General features: G+C 46.7%; 2 protein-coding genes across 2 annotated transcripts in view; both read left to right on the top strand.

Moving 5' to 3' along the window:
* LOC139549429 (calsyntenin-2-like) overlaps window positions 1-8,081 on the top strand; it is a 668,250-nt gene extending 660,169 nt beyond the window's left edge. The window contains exons 13-17 of the mRNA XM_071359924.1: window positions 127-297; window positions 1,033-1,178; window positions 1,416-1,539; window positions 2,363-2,547; window positions 5,698-8,081. Coding sequence (XP_071216025.1) covers window positions 127-297; window positions 1,033-1,178; window positions 1,416-1,539; window positions 2,363-2,547; window positions 5,698-5,895 — 824 coding nt within the window. The 3' untranslated portion in view covers window positions 5,896-8,081. The remainder of the gene's footprint in view (window positions 1-126; window positions 298-1,032; window positions 1,179-1,415; window positions 1,540-2,362; window positions 2,548-5,697) is intronic.
* A 777-nt stretch (window positions 8,082-8,858) lies between these two features.
* On the top strand, window positions 8,859-11,528 carry LOC139549649 (tripartite motif-containing protein 42-like). The gene is made up of 5 exons (XM_071360317.1): window positions 8,859-8,956; window positions 9,180-9,889; window positions 10,278-11,017; window positions 11,124-11,348; window positions 11,472-11,528. Exons 1-5 carry the CDS (start codon window positions 8,859-8,861, stop codon window positions 11,526-11,528), a joined length of 1,830 nt encoding a protein of 609 aa, XP_071216418.1.
* Window positions 11,529-17,305: the final 5,777 nt, after the last annotated feature.

The following is a 17,305-nucleotide window of genomic DNA, read 5'->3' as shown; positions in this document are numbered from 1 at the left end:
TGTGTGTGTGTGTGTGTGTGTGTGTGTGTGTGTGTGTGTGTGTGTGTGTGTGTGTGTGTGTGTGTGTGTGTGTGTGTGTGTGTGTGTGTGTACATTCATTCTCACATGTGTGTGTATGTGTTTCAGCGGGCAGGCCGGGGGTCCAGGAGGAGATCATTCATAACCTGGACTACTGTGACATCCTGGTGCTGGGGGAGGAGCTGAGGCCGGAGCAGGAGAGTCTCCAGCTGCAGCGTAGCACCCTGCTGGGGAAACACCTGGACGCCACCAACTCCACCTCCGGCATGTCTATATACGGTAAGTCACCATGGAAACATTTAACTGCCTGACCTCTAATCCCTATCTAACCTCTGACTCCTACCCCAAATCCAACTCCAGCTATGGCATGCCTCCATCTATGTTACCATGCAAACACCTAACCATAACCCCTATCTTCCTCTATATCCATAACTCCTATCTTCCCCTATATCCATAACCCCTATCTTCCCCTATACCCATAACCCCTATCTTCCTCTATATCCATAACCCCTATCTTCCTCTATATCCATAACCCCTATCTTCCCCTATATCCATAACCCCTATCTTCCCCTATACCCATAACCCCTATCTTCCTCTATATCCATAACCCCTATCTTCCTCTATACCCATAACCCCTATCTTCCCCTATATCCATAACCCCTATCTTCCCCTATATCCATAACCCCTATCTTCCTCTATATCCATAACCCCTATCTTCCCCTATATCCATAACCCCTATCTTCCCCTATACCCATAACCCCTATCTTCCCCTATATCCATAACCCCTATCTTCCCCTATACCCATAACCCCTATCTTCCTCTATATCCATAACCCCTATCTTCCTCTATATCCATAACCCCTATCTTCCCCTATATCCATAACCCCTATCTTCCCCTATATCCATAACCCCTATCTTCCTCTATATCCATAAACCCTATCTTCCTTTATAACCGTAACCCTTGTATCTATGAAACTGGTAGTGACCATAGGAATGTGTCCACCATCTCTCTCAGGTGTGGACTCCATGTCCAACTATGAGCAGGTGATCAGGCAGGTGCATTACTATAACTGGCACCCCACCCAGACCCCAGACAGGAAGTTCCGTCTCACCTGCTCTGAGCTAAACGGACGCTACACCAGCAATGAGTTCACCCTGGAGGTCAGTGGACTAGAGAGCGGAACGATAAAAATACAGGAGTTCCAATGTTCCTGTGTTTTCAGAAATTATATTTGATTAAACATTTCCTGCCCTGAGACCCTTTGCCTTTTCAACTTGATTTTCCCAGAAAATCTCTGACGGTTCTGTGTCTAATAGTCCTTATTTGTAGTTTACTCTTATATTTTCTGAGACATTTATTATACCTGAAACCTTGCTTTCTATTCTTGCCCTGTCCAGATCAGTGTACTCCACAAATCAGAGGCTGGGGAGCATGTCAATCACATGGTAGCCCCGTCCCAGTACATGCAAGTCGTTCCTCATCTGGCCATGGTCCACAGTCTATACCCCACACACGGTCCAGGTAAGACTATAGAATCATCAGTCCATACCTCACACACAGCTCAGGTAGGACTTAGGACAAAGGATAATTCTGTTCCAGCCCAACACACCTCTGTGTGTGTGTGTGTGTGTGTGTGTGTGTGTGTGTGTGTGTGTGTGTGTGTGTGTGTGTGTGTGTGTGTGTGTGTGTGTGTGTGTGTGTGTGTGTGTGTGTGTGTGTGTGTGTGTGTGTGTGTGTGTGTGTGTGTGTGTGTGTGTGTGTGTGTGTGTGTGTGTGTGTGTGTGTGTGTGTGTGTGTGTGGTAATGCTCTTGTTATGTGTGTGTGGTAATGCTCTTGTTATGTGTGTGTGGTAATGCTCTTGTTATGTGTGTGTGGTAATGCTCTTGTTATGTGTGTGTGGTAATGCTCTTGTTATGTGTGTGTGGTAATGCTCTTGTTATGTGTGTGTGGTAATGCTCTTGTTATGTATGTGTGGTAATGCTCTTGTTATGTGTGTGTGGTAATGCTCTTGTTATGTGTGTGTGGTAATGCTCGTGTTATGTGTGTGTGGTAATGCTCTTCTTATGTGTGTGTGTGGTAATGCTCTTGTTATTTGTGTGTGGTAATGCTCTTGTTATGTGTGTGTGGTAATGCTCTTGTTATGTGTGTGTGGTAATGCTCTTGTTTTGTTTGTGTGGTAATGCTCTTGTTATGTGTGTGTGGTACTGCTCTTGTTATGTGTGTGTGCATACTGTACATCTGAGATGTTTTGGTTGTGTACATAATCAAATATTTGGTATGCTTGTGGGTGCACATTGTTACTTAACATACAGCATATTAACATTACCTTTCCTTACCCCCCAGGAGTCCCCAGTGCTGCCACAGTGGTGATAGTGATCTGTATCGCCGCCCTGGTGGTGGTGGTTGTGCTAGGCATCTACCGTATTCACCTGACACACCAACAGGAGGGCAGGAGCTCAGACACAACCAAAGAGCGAGAGCTGGACTGGGACGACTCAGCACTCAAAATCACAGTCAATCCTATGGAGGTAAGGGGAAGGGGGGGGGCCAGAAAACAAAACAGTGGGGGAGAGGCGAGGGAGGAATAAAGCAAGGAAGGTGAGCGTTGTACGGACCAGATGTTGGAACAGCAGTCAGGATCAGGGGCAAAATACTGTTCAGTTTATTAACAGTGACAGGTGGTTCCAGGTGAACGACAAAATCGTATTAATAGTTACATCATCTACAAAGGTATTTACTAAATAAACAGACTCTCGAAATACAGGTTTGAATAGAAAATCAAAAACCTCAGTCTCAATCAGGCCTACCCTGCCAAACCAACTGTAGCTGTGGTATACCAGGCTATGGACAGCCTCCCACACAGCTCACATACCAAACCAACTGTGGCAGGATGGGGTATTCGAGGCTATGAACAGCCTCCCGCACAGCTCACATATCAAACCAACTGTAGCAGGTTGGGGTATACCAGGCTATGAACAGCCTCCCACACAGCTCACATACCAAACCAACTGTAGCAGGTTGGGGTATACCAGGCTATGAACAGCCTCCCACACAGCTCACATACCAAACCAACTGTAACAGGTTGGGGTATACCAGGCTATGAACAGCCTCCCACACAGCTCACATACCAAACCAACTGTAACAGGTTGGGGTATACCAGGCTATGAACAGCCTCCCACACAGCTCACATACCAAACCAACTGTAACAGGTTGGGGTATACCAGGCTATGAACAGCCTCCCACACAGCTCACATACCAAACCAACTGTAGCAGGTTGGGGTATACCAGGCTATGGACAGCCTCCCGCACAGCTCACATACCAAACCAACAGTAGCAGGTTGGGGTATACCAAGCTGTGGACAGCCTCCCACACAGCTCACATACCAAACCAACTGTAACAGGTTGGGGTATACCAGGCTATGAACAGCCTCCCACACAGCTCACATACCAAACCAACTGTGGCAGGTTGGGGTATACCAGGCTATGAACAGCCTCCCACCCAGCTCACATACCAAACCAACTGTAGCAGGTTGGGGTATACCAGGCTATGGACAGCCTCCCACCCAGCTCACATACTAAACCAACTGTAGCAGGTTGGGGTATACCAGGCTATGGACAGCCTCCCACACAGCTCACATATCAAACTAACTGTAGCAGGTTGGGGTATACCAGGCTATGAACAGCCTCCCACACAGCTCACATACCAAACCAACTGTGGCAGGTTGGGGTATACCAGGCTATGAACAGCCTCCCACACAGCTCACATACCAAACCAACTGTGGCAGGTTGGGGTATACCAGGCTATGAACAGCCTCCCACACAGCTCACATACCAAACCAACTGTGGCAGGTTGGGGTATACCAGGCTATGGACAGCCTCCCACACAGCTCACATACCAAACCAACTGTGGCAGGTTGGGGTATACCAGGCTATGAACAGCCTCCCACACAGCTCACATACCAAACCAACTGTAGCAGGTTGGGGTATACCAGGCTATGAACAGCCTCCCACACAGCTCACATACCAAACCAACTGTGGCAGGTTGGGGTATACCAGGCTATGAACAGCCTCCCACACAGCTCACATACCAAACCAACTGTGGCAGGTTGGGGTATACCAGGCTATGAACAGCCTCCCACACAGCTCACATACCAAACCAACTGTGGCAGGTTGGGGTATACCAGGCTATGGACAGCCTCCCACACAGCTCACATACCAAACCAACTGTGGCAGGTTGGGGTATACCAGGCTATGAACAGCCTCCCGCACAGCTCACATACCAAACCAACTGTTGCAGGTTGGGGTATACCAGGCTATGAACAGCCTCCCGCACAGCTCACATACCAAACCAACTGTAGCAGGTTGGGGTATACCAGGCTATGAACAGCCTCCCACACAGCTCACATACCAAACCAACTGTAGCAGGTTGGGGTATACCAGGCTATGGACAGCCTCCCACACAGCTCACATACCAAACCAACTGTAGCAGGTTGGGGTATACCAGGCTATGGACAGCCTCCCACACAGCTCACATACCAAACCAACAGTAGCAGGTTGGGGTATACCAGGCTATGGACAGCCTCCCACACAGCTCACATACCAAACCAACTGTAGCAGGTTGGGGTATACCAGGCTATGAACAGCCTCCCACACAGCTCACATACCAAACCAACTGTAGCAGGTTGGGGTATACCAGGCTATGAACAGCCTCCCGCACAGCTCACATACCAAACCAACTGTAGCAGGTTGGGGTATACCAGGCTATGAACAGCCTCCCACACAGCTCACATACCAAACCAACTGTAGCAGGTTGGGGTATACCAGGCTATGGACAGCCTCCTACACAGCTCACATACCAAACCAACTGTAGCAGGTTGGGGTATACCAGGCTATGGACAGCCTCCCACACTGCTCACATACCAAACCAACTGTAACAGGTTGGGGTATACCAGGCTATGAACAGCCTCCCACACAGCTCACATACCAAACCAACTGTAACAGGTTGGGGTATACCAGGCTATGAACAGCCTCCCACACAGCTCACATACCAGAGCTAGAACATCACTCCAACTCTTAGGTGAAACAGGTACCTTTATACCTATGGCTCCTCCCTATGGACCATACCATTAACCATGGAGATCTTTACCCATTCAATCATAATAACAGGCATCTTCATTACACCCACATTTACATTTACATAGCGAGTGTTCATGTCCACCTGAACATGGCATCCATTTGGAGCTTTGAAAAAGGGTCAATTACTGCATTTAAAGATGAAACTGAAATGTGTCACAATGCAACTTGGCCAAACATTTCCTTGACACATAATTAGCCTTACGCAACAGTAAATATTAGTGATACTGGCAAAAAAGGAAAATAACAACAGTATATACCTTTAGGATATATGAATTACTAGATATATGGGGGAAAATGAACACGCTAAACAATTTATGGGGAAGGGGAAATCAATAATTAGTGACGAGAGCTACTGAGTCAGCTTAATCACAGCATCTGAAATAGAGTGAGTAACTGAAGTTTGAGGGCAGAGGGACAAATGGCAGGGAAGAGGAGAGAAAGGGAGAAATGAGACATAGTGAAACAGAGTAGGATACACAAGGGCCACAGTAATCAGCTCCAGAACCTGTGACACACCTGTTGCCTCTCTGTGCCCCATGCAGAGCTTCCAGGAGCCCCAGGGAGCTGAGGAAGAGGCCAGCGAGGAGGACGAGGAGGAGGATGATGAAGAGGAAGACGATGACATCACCAGCGCCGAGTCAAACGACAGCGAGGAGGAGGAGGTCCCAGGAGCTCTCAGTGTAAAACAGGGCAGCAAGAGGGGCCAGCTGGACTGGGACAACTCTACATTAACCTACTGAATACAATCACACATACACACTGACGCACACACATACACACAAACACTAATGTACATACACACACGCTGAGGCATCAACATACACACTACCATAAAATCAATTGTTTAATCATGAGAGACTACCTGAGATTTCTCTCAATTGAGTTAACATCTCTCCCTACTGGTGAAAATGGAAATGGTGATGAGAATAGAATGAGCACTAAAGTAATACACGTGTCAAACACACACACACACACACACACACACACACACACACACACACACACACACACACACACACACACACACACACACACACACACACACACACACACACACACACACACACACACACACACACACACACACACACACACACACACACACACACACACACACTCGTTCACTCACATACAAGCGAACAACGCCAGCTTGTACTCCATCTAAAAATACTCCTTTCCTGAATGTCAAATCATCTGGTGATAACTAAAGGCTACAATGTGGTACTCCAATGCTGTAATACTATCTTGTGGTCCTGAGTCAGTACCACAGACCTCAAGCCATAGTCCACAAGCTCACAGTTTATCTACTGTTTTATACTGAGACTGTGAAGAAGAAAAAATACTAAATACTGTATACAGCTGAAATTGCTCGTCAAACATCTGATTTCCACTATTTTTTCAGGGTCTAAAATCGAATCTGAAAAACTGTGGTCCTATAGGTCGCCATGATCCTTTGTAATGGTTTCTTTCCCATAGTGGTACAGTCCACTGTGCCAGAGTTAGCGTGATAGTTAAGGTTGTACAGTCCAATATAGGGAAACTCCTTCAATCCTTACCATGTTATCTGTGTACAGTATATCATACCTTCTGTCCATGGCATCAAAGGAAAATTTAAGGCAAAATAAGAAAAAAATATTATTGCATTGATTTGCAGTATTTTAATACCTGAAAAAAAAATTGGGGGTTCGTTGCAATGGAATATAATTTATTTAGCACTGCTTATTTAATCTTGGATGAGGTGTCCAGGTGATTTTAAAGAGTTATGCCGTCCCCCAATGGCACTAAACAGTCTTTATTTGTTTTTCGATTGATGTGCTGTTGGAGATGTTGTACTTACCTGAGGCATAGTCATGCAGGTGCAACATTACAGAATGTTCAGATAGAAATGTGTTGCATAGAACTGACACGTTTCTCTGTCATGCAAAACAATAACCATGTCAGCTCTATGCATTTAAATTCTATCTTCAATATTGTGTATATACATTGCTCACAACTGAATAAGCACCCAGGTGAAAGTTGGCTTTTTCTGTTCTGTTTCTTGGACACACTACGAGAGAGGAGGACCTTGTAAATGTGTATATGTTCCTCTGACCTGTAAATACTATCTAGAGTAGGTGACCCCGCCCTGAACCTAGCAAAGCCCCTCCCTCTTTTCTTCTGTATGTATGCACATAACCCCGCCCATGTCAATTAAATCTGTACATATTACACCAAACCCTGCCCCGCTCTCTGTGTTTGTATCTCAATGATCAGTTCATTCCGAATGGCTATGCTTTCTGTCTGCTAAGACAGGCAAGTTAAACCAACTTAAGCCCAACTTAAGCCCAACTTAAACTGGTTAATGGGCATGTATAAGGTTGTCTATCTTTCTGTAGTCAATACCAGCAACCCCCCTTACCCCTATCTTACACAGTCTGCCTAATATAAAATGTTACTTTACCTGGCATGAGGAGAAATTGAAAGTTTCTATTTTCTACATTTGGGTATTTGACTGTGTGACCCTGCTTGATGTAATCCTTTCCAGGGATAGTCCTTCGGTTCTATCTGGGAGAACCCTGTCTTGAAGAGCCCATGTATAGCTAGCTACAAGTTCATGTAAAGTGTTCAACAGTTGTGTAGGGTTACACCTGTGCTTGTGATGTGAGACCTTGTCCTCAACCTCCACCATGTTACTTTCAGCTCCTGAACCCCTCTCACACCTGTACCCCCTTGGAACTTTTGCTAGACTTTGCATCAACCCTCCCCAATGTTCTCCCAACGTTTGTTTTAGAGGTGGAAGGTGAAAATAAATATGAACCTTGTAAAATGGGTAAAACCTTTTTTAGTTTTTCTTGACGTTTTCTTTGGACTGTTTTCTTAGTTTCCTTTGGATGGTCACTACAGCACTCTCTGTAAATTGACCAATAAAGAGTTGTTTTAGAATCTAGTTGTGTCTCATTCATTCTGCAGTCACAGATCAATTTGTTCAATACAGAAAACAACTAAGGGGAATTAAAATGGGGTGGGAAATACTCAGCAGCCGGGTCACTAGTTAGTCATATAGTTAAGACTATGGACATTTCAGGCTATTGCATTTCAAAGCTATGAAAGGTATTAGGCCCATCTAACCGTTTAAGCTGAGGGCAATACTCAACACAGCATCTTCATTGCGAGAAGACGGATCACCTGCAACTTCTGATTTGAAAGTTCACATTTAATCCAATGTCTCCATCTAGTGGACATCTCTAGTGGTATGTTTGGTGGTGTTTTATCAACTTGTTTCTCACTGAGGAAATAGGCCATAGCGGACCCTATTATAGGGCTTGGAATTTCTTCGCGTTACGACATGATACGACCGCCGCGGACGCTGCCATAATTACGTCATAGACGGCCGCAAGTTTACGTCATAGTAAAACAGTTGAGATATTCCCGCAAGATTCACATTTCGATCACACACAGACGTGCTGAAGAACGTAAGTGCCTCAGTAGCCCTCCATCTTCAATGCAATGAAAAATGCAAAGGAATTAACCAGATTAGGCTAATTGTGTCAACATTGGGCAATTAAATATAAAGATCTCTATTAGAATGTGCAAGCAAAATGTAAGCTAATAAGTCAAATACAAAGTAGGCTAGCCTAATGAGTGACATCTAATAATGACTTTGTTTTCTTTAGGATATCTCAGCACATAAAATTCAACTAGGGATCACTTATCTAATACAATAATGCCTGGTACTGGTTCTGAATCTGGCTGTTGGCCACGCTTGAGATCTTCAAAGAAGCGCTCCAACCCCAAAGCCAAACAGACAGGAAAGGAGATAGGGTATGAAACTGATTTTAAAAAGCCTAACAAGTACTGAAGTAGTGCCAAATATGATTTTTATGTTTGTATAGACAGGAATAACAGTTGTAGTTATCTGAAAATGGCTGGCGTAGTTGTGGAGGGATGATACTGTACTGTAACAGTGATGATGTATGTAGGCTACATTAGTATTTTTCTCCAGCTCTCCCCTCTGAACCCTAAGCCTGCCTGTTACCCCTTCTAGCGCACAGGATGCCCAGACCAAAGCTGAGCTAGACCCGATGACCCGCTCCCTGGCTCTCCACCTGTGCTGCCCAGCCTGTGACACTCTCCTCCTCCAGCCTGTGTCTCTGCCCTGTGGCCACTGCCTCTGCCAGCCCTGCCTGGAAGGCATCCGCAAGAAGCCCTCCAGCACCAAGGCCTCTGATGCCCAACAGGCCCAGCCCTACTCCCAGTGCCCCTGTTGCCTGGTCCACTACTCCCTCCAGCCTGGCGGGGCCTGGCCCTTCCCAGAGAACCTTCTTCTGGCCAACGTATCTGAGCAGCTCCTAGAGAAGCTGGAGGGCCTGAAGCAGGTGAAGCAACCCAAAAACACCCGGGCCAAGGACACATCCATGAGGGTGACCGCCTGCGAGATCTGCTCTAAGCAGTGCGAGGCCCAGCACTACTGCCGCACCTGCGGCCTCAACTACTGTGCCAAGTGCCTGAGAAAACTCCATGGCAACCGGGCATTCCAGGCGCACGTGCTGACGGAGCCCGTGGAGCGTGGGTGCCGCGATCCATGCCCCATCCACCACGACCGTTCCCTGTCCCACTGTTGCCTTGACGACGGAGCTCTGGGGTGCCAGGGGTGCATGGAACAGGGGCACCAGGGGCATGACGTGTCACCCGTCCACGAGGCCCGCGCCCGCAGGGAGGTGGGCATCCGCAATTCGCTGGAGCAGGCTGAGAAGGGTAAGGTCACACCTACTGCTCTATTGTTTCTGAGACTCTTTATATAAGTTCCACTAAGGGCTGTTTTTCTTTGTATACATTTTATGGATTTATGTTGTTAATTTGAAGTCTTAATGTTGCTGCACAAACAGCTTTTGTTCAGTTAATTAGCTTTCATAAGTGCAGCCAAAATCTACCAGAGTTAAGCTTTTACATCTTAATTACTGCAAGTAAAAAATACATTCTCCAAAACACATCTCTGTGAACCACAGTAACGGTAGCCATTATGTCAAACAGATTACTCCGTTGTGGCAATTGAGTAAACTCAAAGTAAATTAATTGAAAGTTAATACAGGAAGTTTTAAGTTTGTATCAGATGTTTATTGCTGCCCTTGTCACGTGGCTGTAGTGAAGTCCCAGTGTGAAGCCGACATGGTGTCCATGGATCAGTTGAGGGCCAGAACGGGCTCCGACGGCGCCGAGCTGAGACGCCGCGTGCGCGAGGGCTTCCTGTCTCTCCGTAATGTCCTGCTAGACCAGGAGGCGGCACTGCTCTCCCACCTGGACAACCTGACCTCCAGTACCCGCAGCGGTGCCAGGGACTTCCTCCAGACCTCTGCCCCACTCCTGGGCTCCCTGACTGGGCTGGAGGTGATCTCTGAGCAGGCCCTCCTGGAGCCCGACACCGTGGCCTTCCTGACCGGGGTCGTGGCTCTGACCCAGTGGCTGCAGAGGGTTAACGGGGACATCCACCGCCCTGACCTGACTCTCCAGGAGGGGGAGCCCTTCAAGGGGGTGAAGATGGACTTTGACGCCCTCCTTAAAGACCTGCAGGGCCTGCTGGGGACCCACCTCCACTGGAAGAGCCCTGAAGTGGATGCAGTGGTTGCAGCGGCGACCAGCGTGGAGTCAGACGTTTTGGAGGGGTGCTGCGAGGTGTTGCAGGTGCCATCCTGCCCAGGGACCCCCCACCGCACCCTGGCCCTGGCGGACTCCCCGCTGAGCCCCCGGAACCCCAAGAGCCCCAGGAAGCTGGTGATGGAGGAACACCTGGGCCTGTCGGCTGGGGACTGCAGCGATAAGGAGCGCAACCTGCTGCCCAGGCCCCCCATCATCTACCAGCACATTGTCAGCGGAGACACTGTAGAGGTGCAGTTACACAGCAACTAGGGACTTATTGTAAACTTCAAATGTATTGTTTTATATCTATGTGAAGTTATCCAATATGATGATAACTCTCTATCTGTCTGTGTAGATCTTCTGGATGCTGCCCATGGGCGAGGAGGTGGAGACCTTTGACATCCACTTCCAGGATGCTGTTATTGTGGGGATGGCCATGGAGGAGAGGAAGGGAGTGGTCCTGGTGGGGCTGAAGACCTGCAACCTGCAGACGGCCGGGCTCCGCCTAGACACACACTACCTGTTCCGGGCACGCTCTGTCAACAGCCACGGGGCCGGGGAGTGGAGCTCCTCCTACAGGGTGAGTACGGTATTACATGACCAATGACATTCACTGACTGACTGTGAGGCCAATCCTATTTTAAGATACATTAGTATTACTGACAACTAACTTGAGTTGTGTTCATGTTGTCATTGTTCCCAGGTGAATTCCGAGCGCCAGGGAGACGAGGCCAAGGCAGCCGTGACACAGGAAATCTAACTCTTACAAAAGGAAATGAAGATCCCACACATCAAATGTCATACATATGTCACTTACAATCTGTCTTTTCCACATATCACTGTACACTGCATTATCAAGCAGAAACATACATTGCATAATAAAAATAAAGCAAGCAACTTTGAAAAAGTGAGCTATTGAATTTTTTCACCAAACACAATGCTTTGTGGAATTCATTCTTAACTAATAAATTACATTGTATTGACCACTTGACAATAGAAATTATAGTCTTTAGTCACGTCTCGGTGCCCAGTGCAAACAGCGGAAATCTTTTAATCACCTATGAAACAAAACACTCATTAGCATCAGGCTAACGAGTCCTAGGTGACCCTCTCATTATACAACATTAAATAATTACATCCTATTACCCCAAGCAGCAGCCCTCTGCTACTACAGCCCACACCACTCTCAAGGACACGGTAATACACTCATTCTAATTACCACACTTCAGAAAGTGCACTGTCCGGGAAAATGATGTAAGCTAAATGCTAATGAGTGGATAGAGTGTCTCGTACAGTAGGTGTTACACCATGGTGTGTGTGTGTGTGTGTGTGTGTGTGTGTGTGTGTGTGTGTGTGTGTGTGTGTGTGTGTGTGTGTGTGTGTGTGTGTGTGTGTGTGTGTGTGTGTGTGTGTGTGTGTGTGTGTGTGTGTGTGTGTGTGTGTGTGTGTGTGTGTGTGTGTGTGTGTGTTTAGGGCTAATAATGTTTGTGAGAGAGGAGTGTGTAACAGTTTGTCTAATTACTGGTCCACCCGGTGTGTGGTTGGTTATATGAGGGTTCTGTAATATGTGCTGTAATATGGATATCAGTGTTGTAATATGAGTCATCTGCTCCACTATGAGAGGCTGTTAACCTGCAATATCACACTACATCTATAAACAAGTCACTGTGTCCTGTAAAATCACCACTGGCATCGCTCTATTTCTCTCTCTTTCTTTCTCTCTGTCTCCCTCACTCTCTCTTTCTTTCTCTCTGTCTCCCTCACTCTCTCTTTCATTCACACACATTTACACAAGAAGCCCAATTCTGATATGTTTCCACTAATTGTTATTTTGCCCAATCAGATCAGCTGTTTTGCCAATAATTGGGCAAAAGATCAGATTTGGGCTGCCTGTGTAAACCCAGCCTTGTAGTTCTGTCTTTCTCTTCAGCTTTTCTGTGTTCTTTGCTGAGGTTTACACATTGATGATAATGTAATCTTTTCTATTTTCTTCAAAATCTACATACTGCATCATCTTATCAATTATCATCCTTATCATCATCGTTACCATCACCACACCATTGTCTGTGAAGAAGGAGAACATTTATGGCACAGTGTTGTTTGAGGATTCATCAGAGATAATACTGTAATTTTACCTGCTTGTGTACTTACTGTAGGAATATGAGAAAGTGACTTGAATTGAAATGTTAAAGTGCAGTAGGCCTGATCCTCCTGGACAAGTACAATGTCACAGTGCAGTAGGCCTGATCCTCCTGGACAAGTACAATGTTACAGTGCAGTAGGCCTGATCCTCATGGACAAGTACAATGTTACAGTGCAGTAGGCCTGATCCTCCTGGACAAGTACAATGTTACAGTGCAGTAGGCCTGATCCTCCTGTACAAGTACAATGTTACAGTGCAGTAGACCTGATCCTCCTGGACAAGTACAATGTTACAGTGCAGTAAGCCTGATCCTCCTGTACAAGTACAATGTTACAGTGCAGTAAGCCTCATCCTCCTGGACAAGTACAATGTTACAGTGCAGTAGGCCTACACGTCCTGGACAAGTACAATGTTACAGTGCAGTAATCCTGATCATCCTGGACAAGTACAATGTTACAGTGCAGTAGGCCTGATCCTCCTGGACAAATACAATGTTACAGTGCAGTAGGCCTGATCCTACTGGACAAGTACAATGTTACAGTGCAGTAGGCCTGATCCTCCTGGACAAATACAATGTTACAGTGCAGTAGGCCTGATCCTCATGGACAAATACAATGTTACAGTGCAGTAGGCCTGATCCTCCTGGACAAATTCAGTGTTACAGTGCAGTAGGCCTGATCCTCCTGTACAAGTACAATGTTACAGTGCAGTAGGCCTGATCCTCCTGGACAAGTACAATGTTACAGTGCAGTAAGCCTGATCCTCCTGTACAAGTACAATGTTACAGTGCAGTAAGCCTCATCCTCCTGGACAAGTACAATGTTACAGTGCAGTAGGCCTGCACGTCCTGGACAAGTACAATGTTACAGTGCAGTAAGCCTGATCCTCCTGGACAAGTACAATGTTACAGTGCAGTAGGCCTGATCCTCCTGGACAAATACAATGTTACAGTGCAGTAGGCCTGATCCTACTGGACAAGTACAATGTTACAGTGCAGTAGGCCTGATCCTCCTGGACAAATACAATGTTACAGTGCAGTAGGCCTGATCCTCCTGGACAAGTACAATGTTACAGTGCAGTAAGCCTGATCCTCCTGTACAAGTACAATGTTACAGTGCAGTAAGCCTCATCCTCCTGGACAAGTACAATGTTACAGTGCAGTAGGCCTGCACGTCCTGGACAAGTACAATGTTCCAGTGCAGTAAGCCTGATCCTCCTGGACAAGTACAATGTTACAGTGCAGTAGGCCTGATCCTCCTGGACAAATACAATGTTACAGTGCAGTAGGCCTGATCCTCCTGGACAAGTACAATGTTACAGTCCAGTAGGCCTGATCCTCCTGGACAAATACAATGTTACAGTGCAGTAGGCCTGATCCTCATGGACAAATACAATGTTACAGTGCAGTAGGCCTGATCCTCCTGGACAAATTCAATGTTACAGTGCAGTAGGCCTGATCCTCCTGTACAAGTACAATGTTACAGTGCAGTAGGCCTGATCCTCCTGGACAAATACAATGTTACAGTGCAGTAGGCCTGATCCTCCTGGACAAATACAATGTTACAGTGCAGTAGGCCTGATCCTCCTGTACAAGTACAATGTCACAGTGCAGTAGGCCTGATCCTCCTGGACAAGTACAATGTTACAGTGCAGTAGGCCTGATCCTCATGGACAAGTACAATGTTACAGTGCAGTAGGCCTGATCCTCCTGGACAAGTACAATGTTACAGTGCAGTAGGCCTGATCCTCCTGTACAAGTACAATGTTACAGTGCAGTAGGCCTGATCCTCCTGGACAGGTACAATGTTACAGTGCAGTAAGCCTGATCCTCCTGTACAAGTACAATGTTACAGTGCAGTAAGCCTCATCCTCCTGGACAAGTACAATGTTACAGTGCAGTAGGCCTACACGTCCTGGACAAGTACAATGTTACAGTGCAGTAATCCTGATCATCCTGGACAAGTACAATGTTACAGTGCAGTAGGCCTGATCCTCCTGGACAAATACAATGTTACAGTGCAGTAGGCCTGATCCTACTGGACAAGTACAATGTTACAGTGCAGTAGGCCTGATCCTCCTGGACAAATACAATGTTACAGTGCAGTAGGCCTGATCCTCATGGACAAATACAATGTTACAGTGCAGTAGGCCTGATCCTCCTGGACAAATTCAGTGTTACAGTGCAGTAGGCCTGATCCTCCTGTACAAGTACAATGTTACAGTGCAGTAGGCCTGATCCTCCTGGACAAGTACAATGTTACAGTGCAGTAAGCCTGATCCTCCTGTACAAGTACAATGTTACAGTGCAGTAAGCCTCATCCTCCTGGACAAGTACAATGTTACAGTGCAGTAGGCCTGCACGTCCTGGACAAGTACAATGTTACAGTGCAGTAAGCCTGATCCTCCTGGACAAGTACAATGTTACAGTGCAGTAGGCCTGATCCTCCTGGACAAATACAATGTTACAGTGCAGTAGGCCTGATCCTACTGGACAAGTACAATGTTACAGTGCAGTAGGCCTGATCCTCCTGGACAAATACAATGTTACAGTGCAGTAGGCCTGATCCTCCTGGACAAGTACAATGTTACAGTGCAGTAAGCCTGATCCTCCTGTACAAGTACAATGTTACAGTGCAGTAAGCCTCATCCTCCTGGACAAGTACAATGTTACAGTGCAGTAGGCCTGCACGTCCTGGACAAGTACAATGTTCCAGTGCAGTAAGCCTGATCCTCCTGGACAAGTACAATGTTACAGTGCAGTAGGCCTGATCCTCCTGGACAAATACAATGTTACAGTGCAGTAGGCCTGATCCTCCTGGACAAGTACAATGTTACAGTCCAGTAGGCCTGATCCTCCTGGACAAATACAATGTTACAGTGCAGTAGGCCTGATCCTCATGGACAAATACAATGTTACAGTGCAGTAGGCCTGATCCTCCTGGACAAATTCAATGTTACAGTGCAGTAGGCCTGATCCTCCTGTACAAGTACAATGTTACAGTGCAGTAGGCCTGATCCTCCTGGACAAATACAATGTTACAGTGCAGTAGGCCTGATCCTCCTGGACAAATACAATGTTACAGTGCAGTAAGCCTGATCCTCCTGGACAAGTACAATGTTACAGTGCAGTAGGCCTGATCCTCCTGTACAAATGCAATGTTACAGTGCAGTAGGCCTGATCCTCCTGGACAAATACAATGTTACAGTGCAGTAGGCCTGATCCTCCTGGACAAATTCAATGTTACAGTGCAGTAGGCCTGATCCTCCTGTACAAGTACAATGTTACAGTGCAGTAGGCCTGATCCTCCTGGACAAGTACAATGTTACAGTGCAGTAAGCCTGATCCTCCTGTACAAGTACAATGTTACAGTGCAGTAAGCCTCATCCTCCTGGACAAGTACAATGTTACAGTGCAGTAGGCCTGCACGTCCTGGACAAGTACAATGTTACAGTGCAGTAAGCTTGATCCTCCTGGACAAGTACAATGTTACAGTGCAGTAGGCCTGATCCTCCTGGACAAATACAATGTTACAGTGCAGTAGGCCTGATCCTACTGGACAAGTACAATGTTACAGTGCAGTAGGCCTGATCCTCCTGGACAAATACAATGTTACAGTGCAGTAGGCCTGATCCTCATGGACAAATTCAATGTTACAGTGCAGTAGGCCTGATCCTCCTGGACAAATTCAATGTTACAGTGCAGTAGGCCTGATCCTCCTGTACAAGTACAATGTTACAGTGCAGTAGGCCTGATCCTCCTGGACAAGTACAATGTTACAGTGCAGTAAGCCTGATCCTCCTGTACAAGTACAATGTTACAGTGCAGTAAGCCTCATCCTCCTGGACAAGTACAATGTTACAGTGCAGTAGGCCTGCACGTCCTGGACAAGTACAATGTTACAGTGCAGTAAGCCTGATCCTCCTGGACAAGTACAATGTTACAGTGCAGTAGGCCTGATCCTCCTGGACAAATACAATGTTACAGTGCAGTAGGCCTGATCCTCCTGGACAAGTACAATGTTACAGTGCAGTAGGCCTGATCCTCCTGGACAAATACAATGTTACAGTGCAGTAGGCCTGATCCTCCTGGACAAGTACAATGTTACAGTGCAGTAGGCCTGATCCTCCTGTACAAATACAATGTTACAGTGCAGTAGGCCTGATCCTCATGGACAAATACAATGTTACAGTGCAGTAGGCCTGATCCTCCTGGACAAGTACAATGTTACAGTGCAGTAGGCCTAATCCTCCTGGACAAATGCAATGTTACAGTGCAGTAGGCCTGATCCTCCTGGACAAGTACAATGTTACAGTGCAGTAGGCCTGATCCTCCTGGACAAGTACAATGTTACAGTGCAGTAGGCCTGATCCTCATGGACAAATACAATGTTACA

This window comes from Salvelinus alpinus, chromosome 22 (assembly GCF_045679555.1).
Source record: "Salvelinus alpinus chromosome 22, SLU_Salpinus.1, whole genome shotgun sequence".
Taxonomy (NCBI): Eukaryota; Metazoa; Chordata; class Actinopteri; order Salmoniformes; family Salmonidae; genus Salvelinus; species Salvelinus alpinus.
The sequence above is the reverse complement of the archived record's forward strand: the minus strand, read 5'-3'. Positions and strand labels throughout refer to the sequence as shown.